This window comes from Thunnus maccoyii, chromosome 21 (assembly GCF_910596095.1).
Source record: "Thunnus maccoyii chromosome 21, fThuMac1.1, whole genome shotgun sequence".
Lineage (NCBI taxonomy): Eukaryota > Metazoa > Chordata > Actinopteri > Scombriformes > Scombridae > Thunnus > Thunnus maccoyii.
This window is the reverse complement of record NC_056553.1, coordinates 15,671,752-15,685,683: the sequence shown is the minus strand read 5'-3', so window position 1 is coordinate 15,685,683 and position 13,932 is coordinate 15,671,752. Positions and strand designations below refer to the sequence as shown.

General features: G+C 44.6%; 1 protein-coding gene across 1 annotated transcript; it reads left to right on the top strand.

Moving 5' to 3' along the window:
* The first annotated feature begins 4,275 nt into the window (after positions 1-4,275).
* skida1 (SKI/DACH domain containing 1) lies at positions 4,276-7,292 on the top strand. Its single transcript, XM_042399743.1, has one exon. It carries the CDS (start codon positions 4,411-4,413, stop codon positions 6,895-6,897), a length of 2,487 nt encoding a protein of 828 aa, XP_042255677.1. The 5' UTR covers positions 4,276-4,410; the 3' UTR covers positions 6,898-7,292.
* Positions 7,293-13,932: the final 6,640 nt, after the last annotated feature.

The following is a 13,932-nucleotide window of genomic DNA, read 5'->3' as shown; positions in this document are numbered from 1 at the left end:
TTAGGATGTTGTAGATGGCCCCCAGTGCAGATCTTTGGATAAGCTGCGAGCTTTAATTAAAAAGCAATGATCATGGAGTCAGCATGGGGCGATTTAAGTACCGCTGGATGAGGAACTTCACTGGCAGATGTGTTTTTGCAAATTCAGCCTGTTCATTTTATATTTTGTGGTTGGTGTGGTTTATATATATATGTCGTCACATACAGCAACGACAATAATAATATAATCATTATAATCATAATATGACGTGTGTCTCCTACAAACACTTTTCATGTAAAGAATATTCCTGTTTGCTATTGGAAACTACTTTGTTTCCCGCAAATAAATCGTGTGTGTGTGTGTGTGTGTGTGTGTGTGTGTGTGTGTGTGTGTGTGTGTGTGTGTGTGTGTGTGTGTGTGTGTGTGTGTGTGTGTGTGTGTGTGTGTGAATTATTAATTCATAGTCCTATGCCTGAAAATGAGTTTAAGTTTGAAACTCCGCATGGCTCCTGAGCAGCATTGGTCAAAAAAAAAGCTGTGTGGCAAAAAATGAGAAATTGTACTTAACTGATCCCCATTGTAGATTACTAACAAACGTCACTTGCCCATAATTTCTGTTTGAGTTAATGTAAGGTGTATTTATGTTGTAGGACAGTGATATTCAAGACAAAGCGTTCACTTTTGATGAAGACCAAAGGGGAATCGGAAGCTTAGACATGTTTAAGTTTCCAACATTCAAGTTAAAAGCCTTAACTATACTGTGTGTGAGCAGAGCAAAACATTAAACACGTCTGTGTCAAACTGAAAAAGAAAGTCAGGTTCCCGACATGCAGTAGTCCGGATGTAGGATGAAACAAGCCGTCTGTTCCTTCGTCTCCCAGGCCGGGCACGGTGCATCGTGGCTCTGGGATCTAGTTATTCCCCCGGGGATCCGGACCTCGACGAGCGGCCCCTCCTCTCCCCTCACTCTACTGCACCCGTGAAACTCCGCATGCTCCATGTATTAATGCTGTCATACAGAATCAGCACGTGAAACGCGTGTTTTGCTGCAGCCAGAGCGAGAAGAAGAGCTCAACGTGCAGGTCCTCTGTTGTGCTTCAAGCGGTGAGACTGCAGGTCAGATGACCCGGAGGTGTATGAGTTGGACTGGAGTTAACTGAGCTAAAATATGGCATGCACTGATAGTTGCAGAGGTTCTCCAACATACAGACAGTGATCTCTCACGATGTGTTTCAACTGCAAACCTGAACCTAACTCCTAATGCCTAATGGATTATCGAGTAAAATATAAACTAAACAGAATGAGATATTTCTCAGTACAAGGCTACTAATTATAGCCTAACTTTTAATTATCCCCACGACTTTACGCCACATTACGCACAGGCATTGTAATGTAAGCTCTCACATTAGAAGTAAACGCTCATCGATTAAGAGAAAAGAGACAGAAATCTTTTAGATTCACACCAAACATAGTCCACATAGTTTGACATTTGTAGGTAAAACGCTATGACCCTAAATCCTCCAAATACGTGCGAACGCGTGTGTGTGATGGCTACAGGTATATCTATGACCTACGTATTTTCCCCCCATGATTATAAACTAATTTCCATTCACACAGCCTATAGTTTTTCTTATCTTGTTTTGTTTTAACGATCTTGTCTGCACGTCAGTGATTAGTGTTATACCCAATCCAACAATGCGTTTTTCATGGAGATGATCCAGTCATATTCAAAGGTTTAACATGGGGCTGTAATAGCAACGCCTACGTATATAACACGCTGTTTGATGTAACACCGAGGTAACATCGATGCCATTCAACATACAGTGAAGAGCCCTGTAAATAAGTAAATAGGCTTAACATTTGTGGGGATGAGCATGCCCAGTCTTGAGTTTGGTCCCATCACGCACAGCGCTGCCTGTGAGGAACGGGCCACAAGGGATTCACGTGTTTTATAGACAACAAAGACGGGACATAACGCGGGGAGCATTGGAAAAATATGGCTCAGGGGCGAAACACAATAGCCAGTCCAAACAGCCTTCTGTAGGCCTACCTAATTCAGACAATTAGCCTATAGCTATAATATACTACACAGTCACATTATTTGGACAGCGTTGTGGGTGGTGGCTCCAGCCTGCGTTTCCTCCACTTTCTATGTAGCCTGTATGCCCATGTATCTATGTATATGCGTGCGTGCGTGTGCGCGCGTGCGTGCGTGTATGCGTGTAGATAAGGTGCACGATATTTCAGATCGTGCGTGGCTTTCTTTGTGTGTGTGTGTGTGTGTGTGTGTGTGTGTTCGTGTGTGTGTGTGTGTGTGTGTGTGTGTGTGTGTGTATGTGCGTGCGTGCGTGTTTGTGTGTGTGTGTGTGTGTGTGCACGTGTATTAACAGTTCGCGCATATGTTTGTGTATGTGTTCTTTGAAAGACATATCAGTGTGTGTGTGTGTGTGTGTGTGTGTGTGTGTGTGTGTGTGTATTGGATGTGCACATGCAAGATGCACACGCGCATAATCACATCGCGTAAAAGTGTACAAAATGTGTGAACGACACCAGACACATAAAATCACAGAATTCCTAGAAATAAAACAGCCGAGTAGGTTACTACGTTATGTTCAATAATACCACAACATGTTCCTGTTCCCCAATTGTGAAAAGCGACTTGTTGATAACGTATTTATAAATATAACATTGTATATAATATATATAATTGACACGTTAAATGCATTTTAACGAGAGATCTTGATTGCTTTTTAACTGGCTGCAGATTTAACCTACATTGACTAGAAAATCTTGTGGGAAAAGCAACCCTGACTCTGCACTTTTAGCCTGTCCAATCAGTGTTCACATTGTTTTCTAGGCTGAAAAGTAGGCTGCAATTTAACTAGAGATTCGCCTGTATCGTGACTCTTTCTAAATCCTCCATATATAATTTATACAGGAGTGTGACGGTGTTTGTATTGTTAACAAATCTTACAATTACATGCGTAAATAGTACTTTTTTTCTTTATCCTGCTTTAGAGGACATTTCCAATTGTTTCGCGTACACACACACACACACACATTCACACACACACGCACACACATACACTGTAAATGACGTAAATGATGTAGAAAAAATATTTAAAATGCCGATGAAATTCTTTTGGTGTATGCAGACAAATTAATATAGGCCTACGCAGTCTGAACAAATACTGTAGGATAAGTTGGTCAAGTCTACAGGCTACTAGCGAGGGGAAAATCATATGGAGGAAAAGCTTGAGCCAACAAAAGCAGATGAGTCGAGCCTTGGTCAGGGCAGCAGCCTGAACGTGGAAAAGCAGCTCTCTAAGTGTAAAAATGTCTTTGTTTAAGCAGCACTGCGTTAACAGAAATCCAGCCGTCTAAAATAGCCGGAGTGCGGAGTAATTTTACCAGCATACAATCGGTTGCATAGACCTACTACTGCATGCATTTTGATGGGATCCGAAAGGGAATAGCACAATACATTCCAGTCTTATCATGACATTTTGCAGACTCAGGCCACCTAACCGTAGTTATACACACACTATGACCTGGATTAGATTTTCAGCAGCTTTTTATTCAGCTATTGAAATATGAACTTGTCATGACTGCGTTATTTACTCAAACAGCGGAGGCTGTGGGCACAATTGTAAACTATTGTAATGGTAGGATGTGGGAGGGGGTGGGGATGGAATATCCATTTTTATTGCATCACCTGTCAGCAGCGTCCAATGGGCGTCGACTCCGAGAGCATTAATTGATGAAGGTGTCTCCAGACTGGCGCACCTCCCCTCTCTGTCATTTTATTTGTGGCTCAACCAGCAGCCAGAATAGCAGCTGCATTTTAGCTCTTATTCTGTTTCTCTCTCTCTCTGTCTCTGTCTCTGACTCTCTCTCTCTCTCTCTCTCTCTCTCTCTCTCTCTCCCTCCCCTCCACCCTCACAACTCCCTCTCTCTCTCTCTCTCTCTCTCTCTCTCTCTCTCTCTCTCTCTCTCTCTCTCTCTCTCTCTCTCTCTCTCTCTCTCTCTCTCTCTCTCTCTCTGTCTCTCTCTCTTCTCGCTATTTTATCCCTCTGGCTGAGGCAGTGGTGTACACCTACCCCTCGTCCTGCTGCCGACCAGAGGGGAGTGGAGCCGGCAGAGGCAGGTAGCAGCAGCCCCGGCTTGGTGGACGCATCCGTCGCATTCCTCCACCATGCCGGACCGGGGCAAGAGGCGCCGAGTGGATGCTGTCGGCTCATTCAACCTATTAGACACCGGCAGCTCCATTTAACTCTGCATGTCAAAGTTTGCAATTTCATGACGCAGCAGCAGCAGTGTGGATGGCTTAAAGGTATGAGCAGGATGTCATGAGCTCCATGCCATTTACTGGTAAATCCATATACCGAGAGTGACTACATGGATTAATGCATTGGAGCTGATACATAAAACATGGGAGACCTGGAGTGTGGCTTTGAGGAAATGCAAGGAGTGAGATTGGGATACCTGCTCATCAAAGGCAAGCAAATGTTTGCTTTGTCTCAGGTCTTCACCGACCTGCTGAAGAACATCCCTCGGACCACCGTGCACAAGCGCATGGACCACCTGAATGTGAAGAAGCACCACTGCGATCTGGAGGAGCTGCGGAAGCTCAAAGCAATAAACTCTATAGCTTTCCATGCCGCTAAATGCACTCTCATATCGCGGGAGGACGTGGAGGCTCTGTATTTCTCCTGCAAGACTGAGCGTGTGTTGAGGTCCAACAAAAGGAAAGCGAAAGCGGTGTGTTCCCCCGGGGATGGGGACGCGTCCTCGGGGCTCCTCCATGCGGACGCCGAGCTATGGAAGGAAAAAGTTTGGTTTAGTTTGCACGCTGTCCCGGAGACTCTCACACTTCACAACAAAACGGGCAGGAGGAGAGAGCTGACTCCTTGCCTTACCGACTCCAAACTACCTCAATTTTACCACAAATCCAACGGTCGAGATAACCGTTCGGCGACTAAGTCCAGTCACAAACACTTTAAAAACTATGAAACAGCTAAAATAACAGGGAACCGCGTTACTTTGAGCCAAAGGCACTCGTTTTTCCGGAGCGCGGTGAGCCGGCAGCCGGTGGTGCTTCAGTCCGCCATAGCAGCTCAGTCCAGGCACTCGCGCTCAGCCGGCGACCTACTTCACAAAAGGAAGAGGAGGCGCGAGGGGGGCGGCGGCAGGGACAGCGCGAGGCACTCATGGAGCAGGAGCAGACACGCGCACCACCATGTACCGCCGGTGCTGCTCGTACAACCCAAATCGTCCGGCACTCACGGGACTTCATTTGGTGCTTTCCACCTCAGTCCGGATTTCTACCTTGACCCGAGACCTCACCATCATCACCACCACCAGCACCACCATCATCATCATCACCACCACCACGAGCCGAGTTTCCCGGAGAGCTACAGCAGCGACACCGAGTCCAGCACCTACTCGGACCGGGCTTACCACGACTCGGACTTCGGCTCCGGTTTCTCCACCACCAGCAACTCCGGGAGCTCAGAGGAAGAGGAGGAGGAGGAGGAGGGCGAGGATGAAGATGACACGCAGTCGGAGAGTTCAGAGGTCAGCACAGAAGAGGAGGAGAGCTCCTCTCAGTCCGACTCCAGCTCAGTTTCAAGCCGTGTTTCGGTTCAGAGCATCCGGTTCAGGCGGGCCCGGGTCGGTTCTCTCGCCAAAACTCTCAACCCTAGTAAAGCACCTTTGGTCCTGCAGCCCACGTTTCACTACAACAACCATCAGCAGCAACAACAACAGGAGAAACAACACAGGACACTGAGCCATGCTGCCACTTCACAGACAGGGGACAGTAGACATGAGAAACGCCAGAAATGTGAATTTATATGCAGTGAAACTAGAAAAGACTCTGGACCCTCACAACCACCAACATTTTTCACTGAATCCAAAAGGGAAAAGGCGTCTGATGCGGATCCAAACAGGGCTGACCCTGTGGATGAACTGACCACCTTTTCACCAGGACCCAACCGGAATAAGGCCTTTCACCTCTCACGCAGGACACCGGGGCATCCCACCAAATGTTCTCCGGGTCTGAGCGCACAGTGTGACCAGGACAAAGACGCCAAGCTCCCCAAAGGCGCCGACAAAAGGGAGGCGAGGGCCGCCAGCCTAAAACTACCCAGCCCACTGAAAAAAATTAAGACCGAGGCGGAGGAGCCCTCTGTAACCGCTGCCCCCTGCTCGGACAGCGGCAGGACAGCCAGGACGCCACCCTTCAACCTCCACAATGTGAAAGTTAAAGTGGAGGAAAGCTGTGATGAATATGAATACCAGAGCCAGGCCACTGTAATCAGATGTAAAGCAGACAAGGCAGAGAGCAGCATTGGTCAATATCCCAGCGGAGTCATCAAACAAGACTTTTTCAACAGTGGGGTTAAAGCCACCGAGAGGAGCTCTGATGTGGCCCCCAGGTCCCCCTGTGATCCTCAGGAATGCAAGAACACCCAGGACACCCCGTGTACTATCGAGGAGGAGAGCAGGAACAAAAGCTGCAGGGCTCCGGTGCTGGGGAAGAAACCCCGAGTTTCCAGGACGCAAACAAAACAAAACGTGCCCAGGGTCAACAAGGCTGCCTCTTCCTCTTCTTCCTCCACTTCTTCTCGTCCCGCGGGCTGCGAAGAGGGATCCACGGAGGATTTACCAAGCAGACGCAAACGCAGCAACGCGAGCACTGTAGCATCGCCTGCAAAAATGTCTTTCAGCTTAATGGCAAGTTTCCCATTCCCGCCGTCGCTGGTTGTTGGCAGCGACGGGGATTTGTGCCCCGCTTACTCCCTGAACTCGCTGAGGGGCCCCGGGCCTCCCCCTCCGTCCCACCCCGTGTGGAGGTGGCAGCCAGGCGGCCAGATTCTCCCTCCCCCACACGCTCAGAGAACTAGGAAATACTAAGCTGGTTTTTATAGCAAAAAAACAAAAGCCTCCACCGTGTCCATCTCCAACCTAATCGGAGTCTTAACGTGAGAGCACCAAATGGCTCGCAACTTAATCGATGTTTATTTTTTTTCTTTCCCCTCTTTTTTTTTTTCTGTGAATGGATTTACATTCCGCTTTGTTTTGAAGTTTGACCGAGGAAAACCACACAAGATCCCTGTTTTGGAGCCTCAGAAAACGCAGGACTGCGAGACTCGTGGATTTAATGCTTAAAAAACTTGTTTTTTAAATAAGCTACCAATCCTAAGCAATATGTTAAGTTCTCAATATTGTGTTTACTTGACTTTTTTTCTGAACTCGATTGTTTTTCTTCTCTTCGCTTTTTTATATGCTCGACCTGTTGGATTGTATGGTGCCAGGGTTTCACTGGTTTGTGCTTTGTTTGAAAGAAGTTTTTTTTTTTGTTTTTTTTTTTTAAAAAAGACAAAACAAAAAAACACAGCATTCCTTGTGATGAGGCTTTTCTTAATCTAGCTGGAACAAGTTTGACTTGGTAAATCAAAAAATATCAGGGTTTCCCATTCTGTGCCACTTGGTATATTTTATATATCAAAGCTGTGTTTTCTTTTATGACTGCCATGCTGACTAGCTTGGCCACAGTGGCCCATGTGTCCAAGTGTTCAATTTCAGAGCATTATTAAAATGGGTTTATTAATGTCTATCTATACATGCTCACAGTTAAGCCTTTATTGGATTTGACAGGAATTTATTCCTGGTGGTTGTGGGGTTTCTTTTTTGTTTTTTTAGAGTGCTTGTGATCTGGTTTTCTGTCTTTGTTTTTATTTCTGCGGAGTATGTCCTGGTTTGCAAATGTGTGACTGTGTGCACAGACGCAGGCCCAGACACAACACAGGCCTTATGTACAGACAATCAAAAAGAATAAGGCTCAGACCTTCATAAGCACGTGAGGTCTCACAATAGACTCGATTCACGTCCGTCCTGCTCCTATTGGACACCGATTTCCTCTGCACGTCATGTTTGTGCCAGTCTGTGTTTACAGCACTAACATAAGTCGAGGAAACGTAAATCACAGACGTTAACGACAACGTCCAAGATAGGCTTTTAGTGGGATGTGATTCAGGAGTCACTGTGGGGGGAAAAACAGCACCAAAACAACACCTTCTAGCCTGATGGCTACTCAGAAACAATGCGACAAAGCACAAGAGATAGGCTTAAATGCATTGCACTTTGATACTGTTGGGGGGGGGGAGTCTTGTTTCAGCTTTAGGGTTTTCTGATCAGCCTGTGTGAAATGATGTCTGAGACATGCTGGAAGAAAGGAAAAAAAAGGCAAAATATGAGACTGTTAAATTTGGATATAGATACAGAGCCCCAACTGCATTCATTTGAATATTTGGGAGTAACCCACATGGAGTTCCAACGATAAAACACGAGTATATAGTTTTCTGGTTTTCTGTAACTTAATAATGTTAATTTCCGCAAAGCCACATTCCATAATTATTCTGTTTTTTTACATGAAGTCAATTGTCTCGATCTGAAGTGGAAGAAATGTCAATTATTTCCTATGATTGGGCGTCTTCAATCAAGTTTTTTTTTTTATTATTTAAAAATTCTGCCTTCTTTATTTGGTCAAACACATCACCATCTTTAATGTAGCCTATATTGAATATGGCCCCTCAGTGAATGTAGTAACTCAAACCTGTTTTATTTAGCCCCTATAAAGTTCAGTGGTAGCTTCTAGTATTCAGGCTTCAATGCAATGTACACACCTTTAACCACCACTAAATACGAGTAAATCAAGTCGCTGAAGTTGCACCTACATGTAGGTAATTTAAGTAAAAAACGTGTAGATGTTATAAATGGCAGTCCAGGACGCGCTCTGCTAATTGGCAGGCTTTTCTGTCTGCGACAAAGAGAGGCCCAGCTTATGGCGAGCCAGATCACAACAAACCCAAAGCCCGTGAATGATGTCAGCCTCCTCCACAAGCACAGCAAAAGGGCGCATTCATTCAGAGGATTGTAGGAACTATTTAAAGGGTGATTGTTAAAAAAAAAAAAAAAAAAAGAAAAAAAAAAGAAAAAAAAAGTGCGTTTCACCCTGCTTAAATCAGTGTGGATACATATGGTAGATGTTTAACTATGTGATTAAAGCGCCACTCTGCAGCCACGAAGCCCCCACTCACCATGGGCCTTATTTCTGAGGCTGGAGTGACAATTCAAACTTGAACTTATATTCTCAGCCAGTTTTTTTTTTGTTTGTTTTGTTTGTTTTGTTTTGTTTTGAAGCTTTGACACGACTTGGTATATGAGCAGGCTAGCAGTAAAACGGAGGGGGTTGCGGAGGGGTGAGAGAGGAGGAGTGGGGTGGTTGGAGGGTGGTGAGGGGGGAGTAGTTGCTGTGTTGCAAGAGCGAAGCTTTCAACCTTTAATCCGCATGTCAAAAGCATGGGCTGCACGGCATAGGAAGAAGAGGAATAGCCTGCGCCCAAAGCTGTGCGGGTTTACCCCCCTGACGCACCAGCCTATTCTCACGCAGTACTCACAATACGCGGCCGAGGGACAGGAGATGGTGGTCATGGCCTGTTGGGAGGGCCTTTCCACCGTTAAGACAAATAGCTCTCTGACAGTGACGCTATCAATGTAAACAATTGCATCGTGCAGCAGCTAGAGGCTGCATGCACTCTTCCCCCCTTCCTCCTCCTCCTCCTCCTCCTCCTCCTCCTCTTCTTCTTCCCCACTTCCCTGCCCTCCTCATTCACTCATTTACTTCGCTTTTTTGATACAATACTTGAGGTCAGGTTTTTGACATGGAATTTGAAGTCACTGGTTGTTTATATGAAACTGAATATTTATTTTTGTGAATTTTTCTGGGGTTTCTTGTATATTGATTTTTTTTTGTTGTGAATATATATAAAGGATAACTGCACTCGAAATGGAAACTTGAACGGTGGATTTCTGAAGCACTTTCCCTTTCTTTTTTTCTTTTTTTTTTTTTTTAATTATGAAGCATTCATTAAACGCGACTGAGTGTAATTATCAGACTGTTTCTCTTTCTTTGGAGTTGGACAATCATTTGTTGTTTTGGAAGGGGGTTTAAACAGATTTAATGATGCAGAAATTGGCCCTGGGATTTGCTTTATAGGAGGGGGTTATGAAAACAAAGCAGTCAAGTAATTTTTCAACTTTTTTATGGGGTGATCTCTTTTCTTTTTTTTTTATTCTTATTATATTTTATTTTAGGAACACAGCTGCTTTTCATCTTTGATTAAGAGTTTCCCTTCTCTGTAGTATGTCTTGCCCTCCCTTGTCATAAAATGTCCTCAACCTTTCAATTCACCCTCTAACAGGAGTAATTTCATAAACGTTTAAGAGCGTTTAGGGAAAATAAGACATATCCAGTCTTCAATTAAATAACAGATTTTGTCCTGAGGCACAGATGTTTCAGATTTGAAAGGAAAAAGACGCCAAATAGATCTTCCATAGTGTGGATCCACACTGTAGCCAGTTTAAGGTAACATTAGAGCTAAATATGACAAAAAATACTCCTCAAAGATGGCTTCTATTTAGTTCAACTATTGTAAGGAGGGATTCCCTTTCCCGGCGTGTTTGAGGGGTGTGGGACAGAAGAAGTGATAGGCATGCGGAGACTGCAATAACAACAAGAGGCAAACCGCAGACATTTACGCATGCAGCAACCACTGCAAATGAGGTGCTGCAAGCGTGTTCGGTTTAATACATGAAGTAGAGAGAAACCTCAATAAGCTGGCCTAAACAAAAAAAAAAACTCCTGCAGGGACGCTGAACATTTGAGCAACTCATAAAACAAACAGCATTGTAGCCTAAATGTACAGCTATATCTTTTATTCCCTTCGATAAACAAGTAAATGAGTGATAATTCTGTAGGAACACTGCAGATCTGTATCGTAATAGTGCGGAAAAGGCGAAGTCTAGTGGTAGAGATGAAATACAGTAGTGCAAAACTAACCCTTCACAACCACACCATAAGCACCTGTGGTATGGAGACAGAAGGAAAACTGCTAAACTCGCCCAAAGGCTGTTCGACTTTCTGTGTGTGTGCAGCGCAGGACCAAGCAACTTTGCAAGAAAGCTTTGACCAGACTTGCCCTTCGCTCAATCTGCCATGTTTGACGTGATGTTTTCCTGATTAATGGGACTCTGCGGTATGGTCCAGGCCAAAGCCCTGGAGGTTGATAAGGGGAGCCGGGGCTGGCAGGCTGTCTGGCCCCGGCACGGCTGCTGCTGGAGCCTGGAGGGGCCATACTGGGAGCAGAGACAAGCCATTATACTGCTGCTGGCGTTTCAGGGTTAAATTCCAGTGCGGATTGGGAACCAGTAGACTGTAACTTCTATAGAATAACAATAGAAAGAGTACGTGGAAGAAAAAAAAAAAAAGAACTGAGCAAGCTTCATCACAATTTGGTTTTAATCAGGAATAACATTTGGCTTGTTGTAGACAAAATGATATTCGTACGCTCGCTGCCTGTTCGGGAAACGAAGTTATGGGTAATGCTGACAGACACAAGCCGCGTTAGGGTCAGCACTTTGCATTGATTTTTGAGACAATTAAATACATGGAGGCCGATAAAAGCTGTCAGGACGTTTTTATGTTTAATCTCTCGACTGTGAAGTATTTGCCCGTCACTCGCCCCTTCACACAAGGTCACTCACAAGCTCATAATATTTTGGTTGAAAATATTAATAAACAAAACAAATCTTGGGGAGAATTTGTTAAGGATTCGTGTATGTGTGTGTATGTGTGTGTGTGTGTGCTTTTAATGCATCAGCAATTTCTCCTTTTGTTCTCCCTCTCTTCGTCTGTCTGAATGAAATTTGGGACCTGTGGTTCTGTGGAAACGGGAGGGTCTCGGGGAGCAGAGGAGCCCCCCGAAAACTGCTCAGCGTGATAAAAACGGCGCTGCCCGAGCCTCAAACACGAGGCTCGCTGCGTAAACGGTGAAACTGCAGATCCCCCCCCCACCACCACCACCCACCCCCCCCCCCACCCCCTCTGACATGCAGCCTGTTTGGGGGGAGAAGCTGCTGCAGGGTGACGACTTGTATCCAGAGATGAAATAATATTTGTATGATCAACCTAAAATTGAAATGCATACCGAAAGACTGCAACGATAAATGTGCTTAATTATCAAAAAAAAAAAAAAAAAAATCAGAAATATAAACAGTTTGAAGTCTGTAGATAGTACTCAACCCCCCTCCCACCCCTCACCCCCCCACACAACAAAAACTGTAATCGGTGTGTGCGTGCGTGTGTGTGCGCGCGCGTGCACGTGCGCGTTTATGCGTAAATGTGTGCTGTAAGCATGTAAGTGTGTGTGTGTGTTGATTCTGCACTAAACCTACAGCTGCGACGTCAAGCACAAATCCAAAGGGTGAATTGTAAATTTTCACTTATGCAGTGTAATTTTAAAATACAGGATTGCTCCTTTAATCACGTGAAATAGTACCGTCAGAGTTTCAGTTTAAGGTGTAAAACAAAACTTTTTTTTCCCCCCCCAAACGAGAAAGCTCGCTGTAATCTAATGGCTCCTCCATGCGCTGAAGGCTCTTGTGTGCGACCCGTGTGCTTTTCCCTCTTTAAACATGAATTATACAAGGAAGATCTGAGAGACTGTGTACATTAAAGAGGACAATAAAAGCGTGTCCTCTTTTCCAACTCAACTCCTATTTCTCTTTTCATGGTTTTAATAATTTGACCTTTTCTCGGGATTGTGAGCTGCAAACGCGTGATGGTGCGCACACACTCTTGAGTTACATGGATCATCTTTTAATATGCGTTTATGTTGGAGGTCCTGACAACAAAACTATCCGCTTTATTGTACAAGATTTTCATTTGTATTTATAGCTACATTATTTCATACAAATACAGTTTACTCTATTTTTTCTAACAAAAGACCCACAAACGCCCATATTTAAGCCTATGGGCGTGTTAATTTTACATTTAAAGTGTATAGTGACTGTAAATAAATACATAAAAGTCCGAGATGAGCAGTGCAAATGTCTCATAATATTATAATATGCAGCCATTAAGTAAGACAGCAGTGACATGAGGGATTTTTAATTTGGAAAACTCACCGGGCACTTTAATGACTCACGTGACTTTTTATATCCATTAACATTTCCACTAAAGTCGTGTTTATTCATTTACTTTGTGTGGCTCCGCTGGTGGGATGAAACAGCGGGGAAACAGCGCTGCCTCTGCTCGGGGTTTACCCGGCATCCCTCTGCACGGACCCGGGGTCAGAGGGAGGGATGGCGGCCTGTGTGGAGAGGAGAAGGGAATTGCTGCTCTACTGCAACTTTTCCTCTTTAAAATCTCATTTAAACTCCAAATGTTGTATTTTTTTTTTAAGAAAGTACTGAATAAGCTATTAGACCGTTTGTCGTTGTAATTTAAACAATTAAAACTATTTCAGCATTTAACCCGCACACACTCTCTGATATGAACGCATTTAACAAAAGTAAGGTTTGCGTAATTCATACACCTTATTTTAAACTGTAGCCCCAAATTGTCCATTTCTAAAATTATGTAGAGTTAAAGTGCATCATTATCTATTTTTTAAATAGTCCACCAAGACTAAATTGTCTGATTGGCAAATTACTGAGGACATATTTGCTGAAATGACTTCACTCTGTGTGTATTCTCAAGGCTGCGTGCGTAAATTAATTTTGAATGCTCTTGAGTTAATAACTGACCCCAAAGCGCTGCAGACACGTTCAGAGAAGACACAGGGAGCCAGGGAGAGCTGAAGTGTGGTGGATTTCCCTGTTCTGCATCGGGAGAGGAAGGGGAAAACCAGCACCAGAGGATCTGCTCCGTCATGGAGCTCAACTCCATTTGTAAAGGCTTTTCTGCGGACAGGAGAGAGCCAGATGTAGCCTAATGTTGAATGGAGCATGGAGAGACTGGGCAACTTTTAACATATACAATTCAATCAGTTATCAACAAGCCCGCTTCGGTGACGTCTGTTGTCGGGAGTCTCAGCTATGAGCTCG

What these genes read in the sequence shown, in the direction of transcription:
- skida1 (XM_042399743.1), top strand. Translation starts at nt 4,411, where the DNA reads ATGGGAGACCTGGAGTGTGGCTTTGAGGAAATGCAAGGAGTGAGATTG.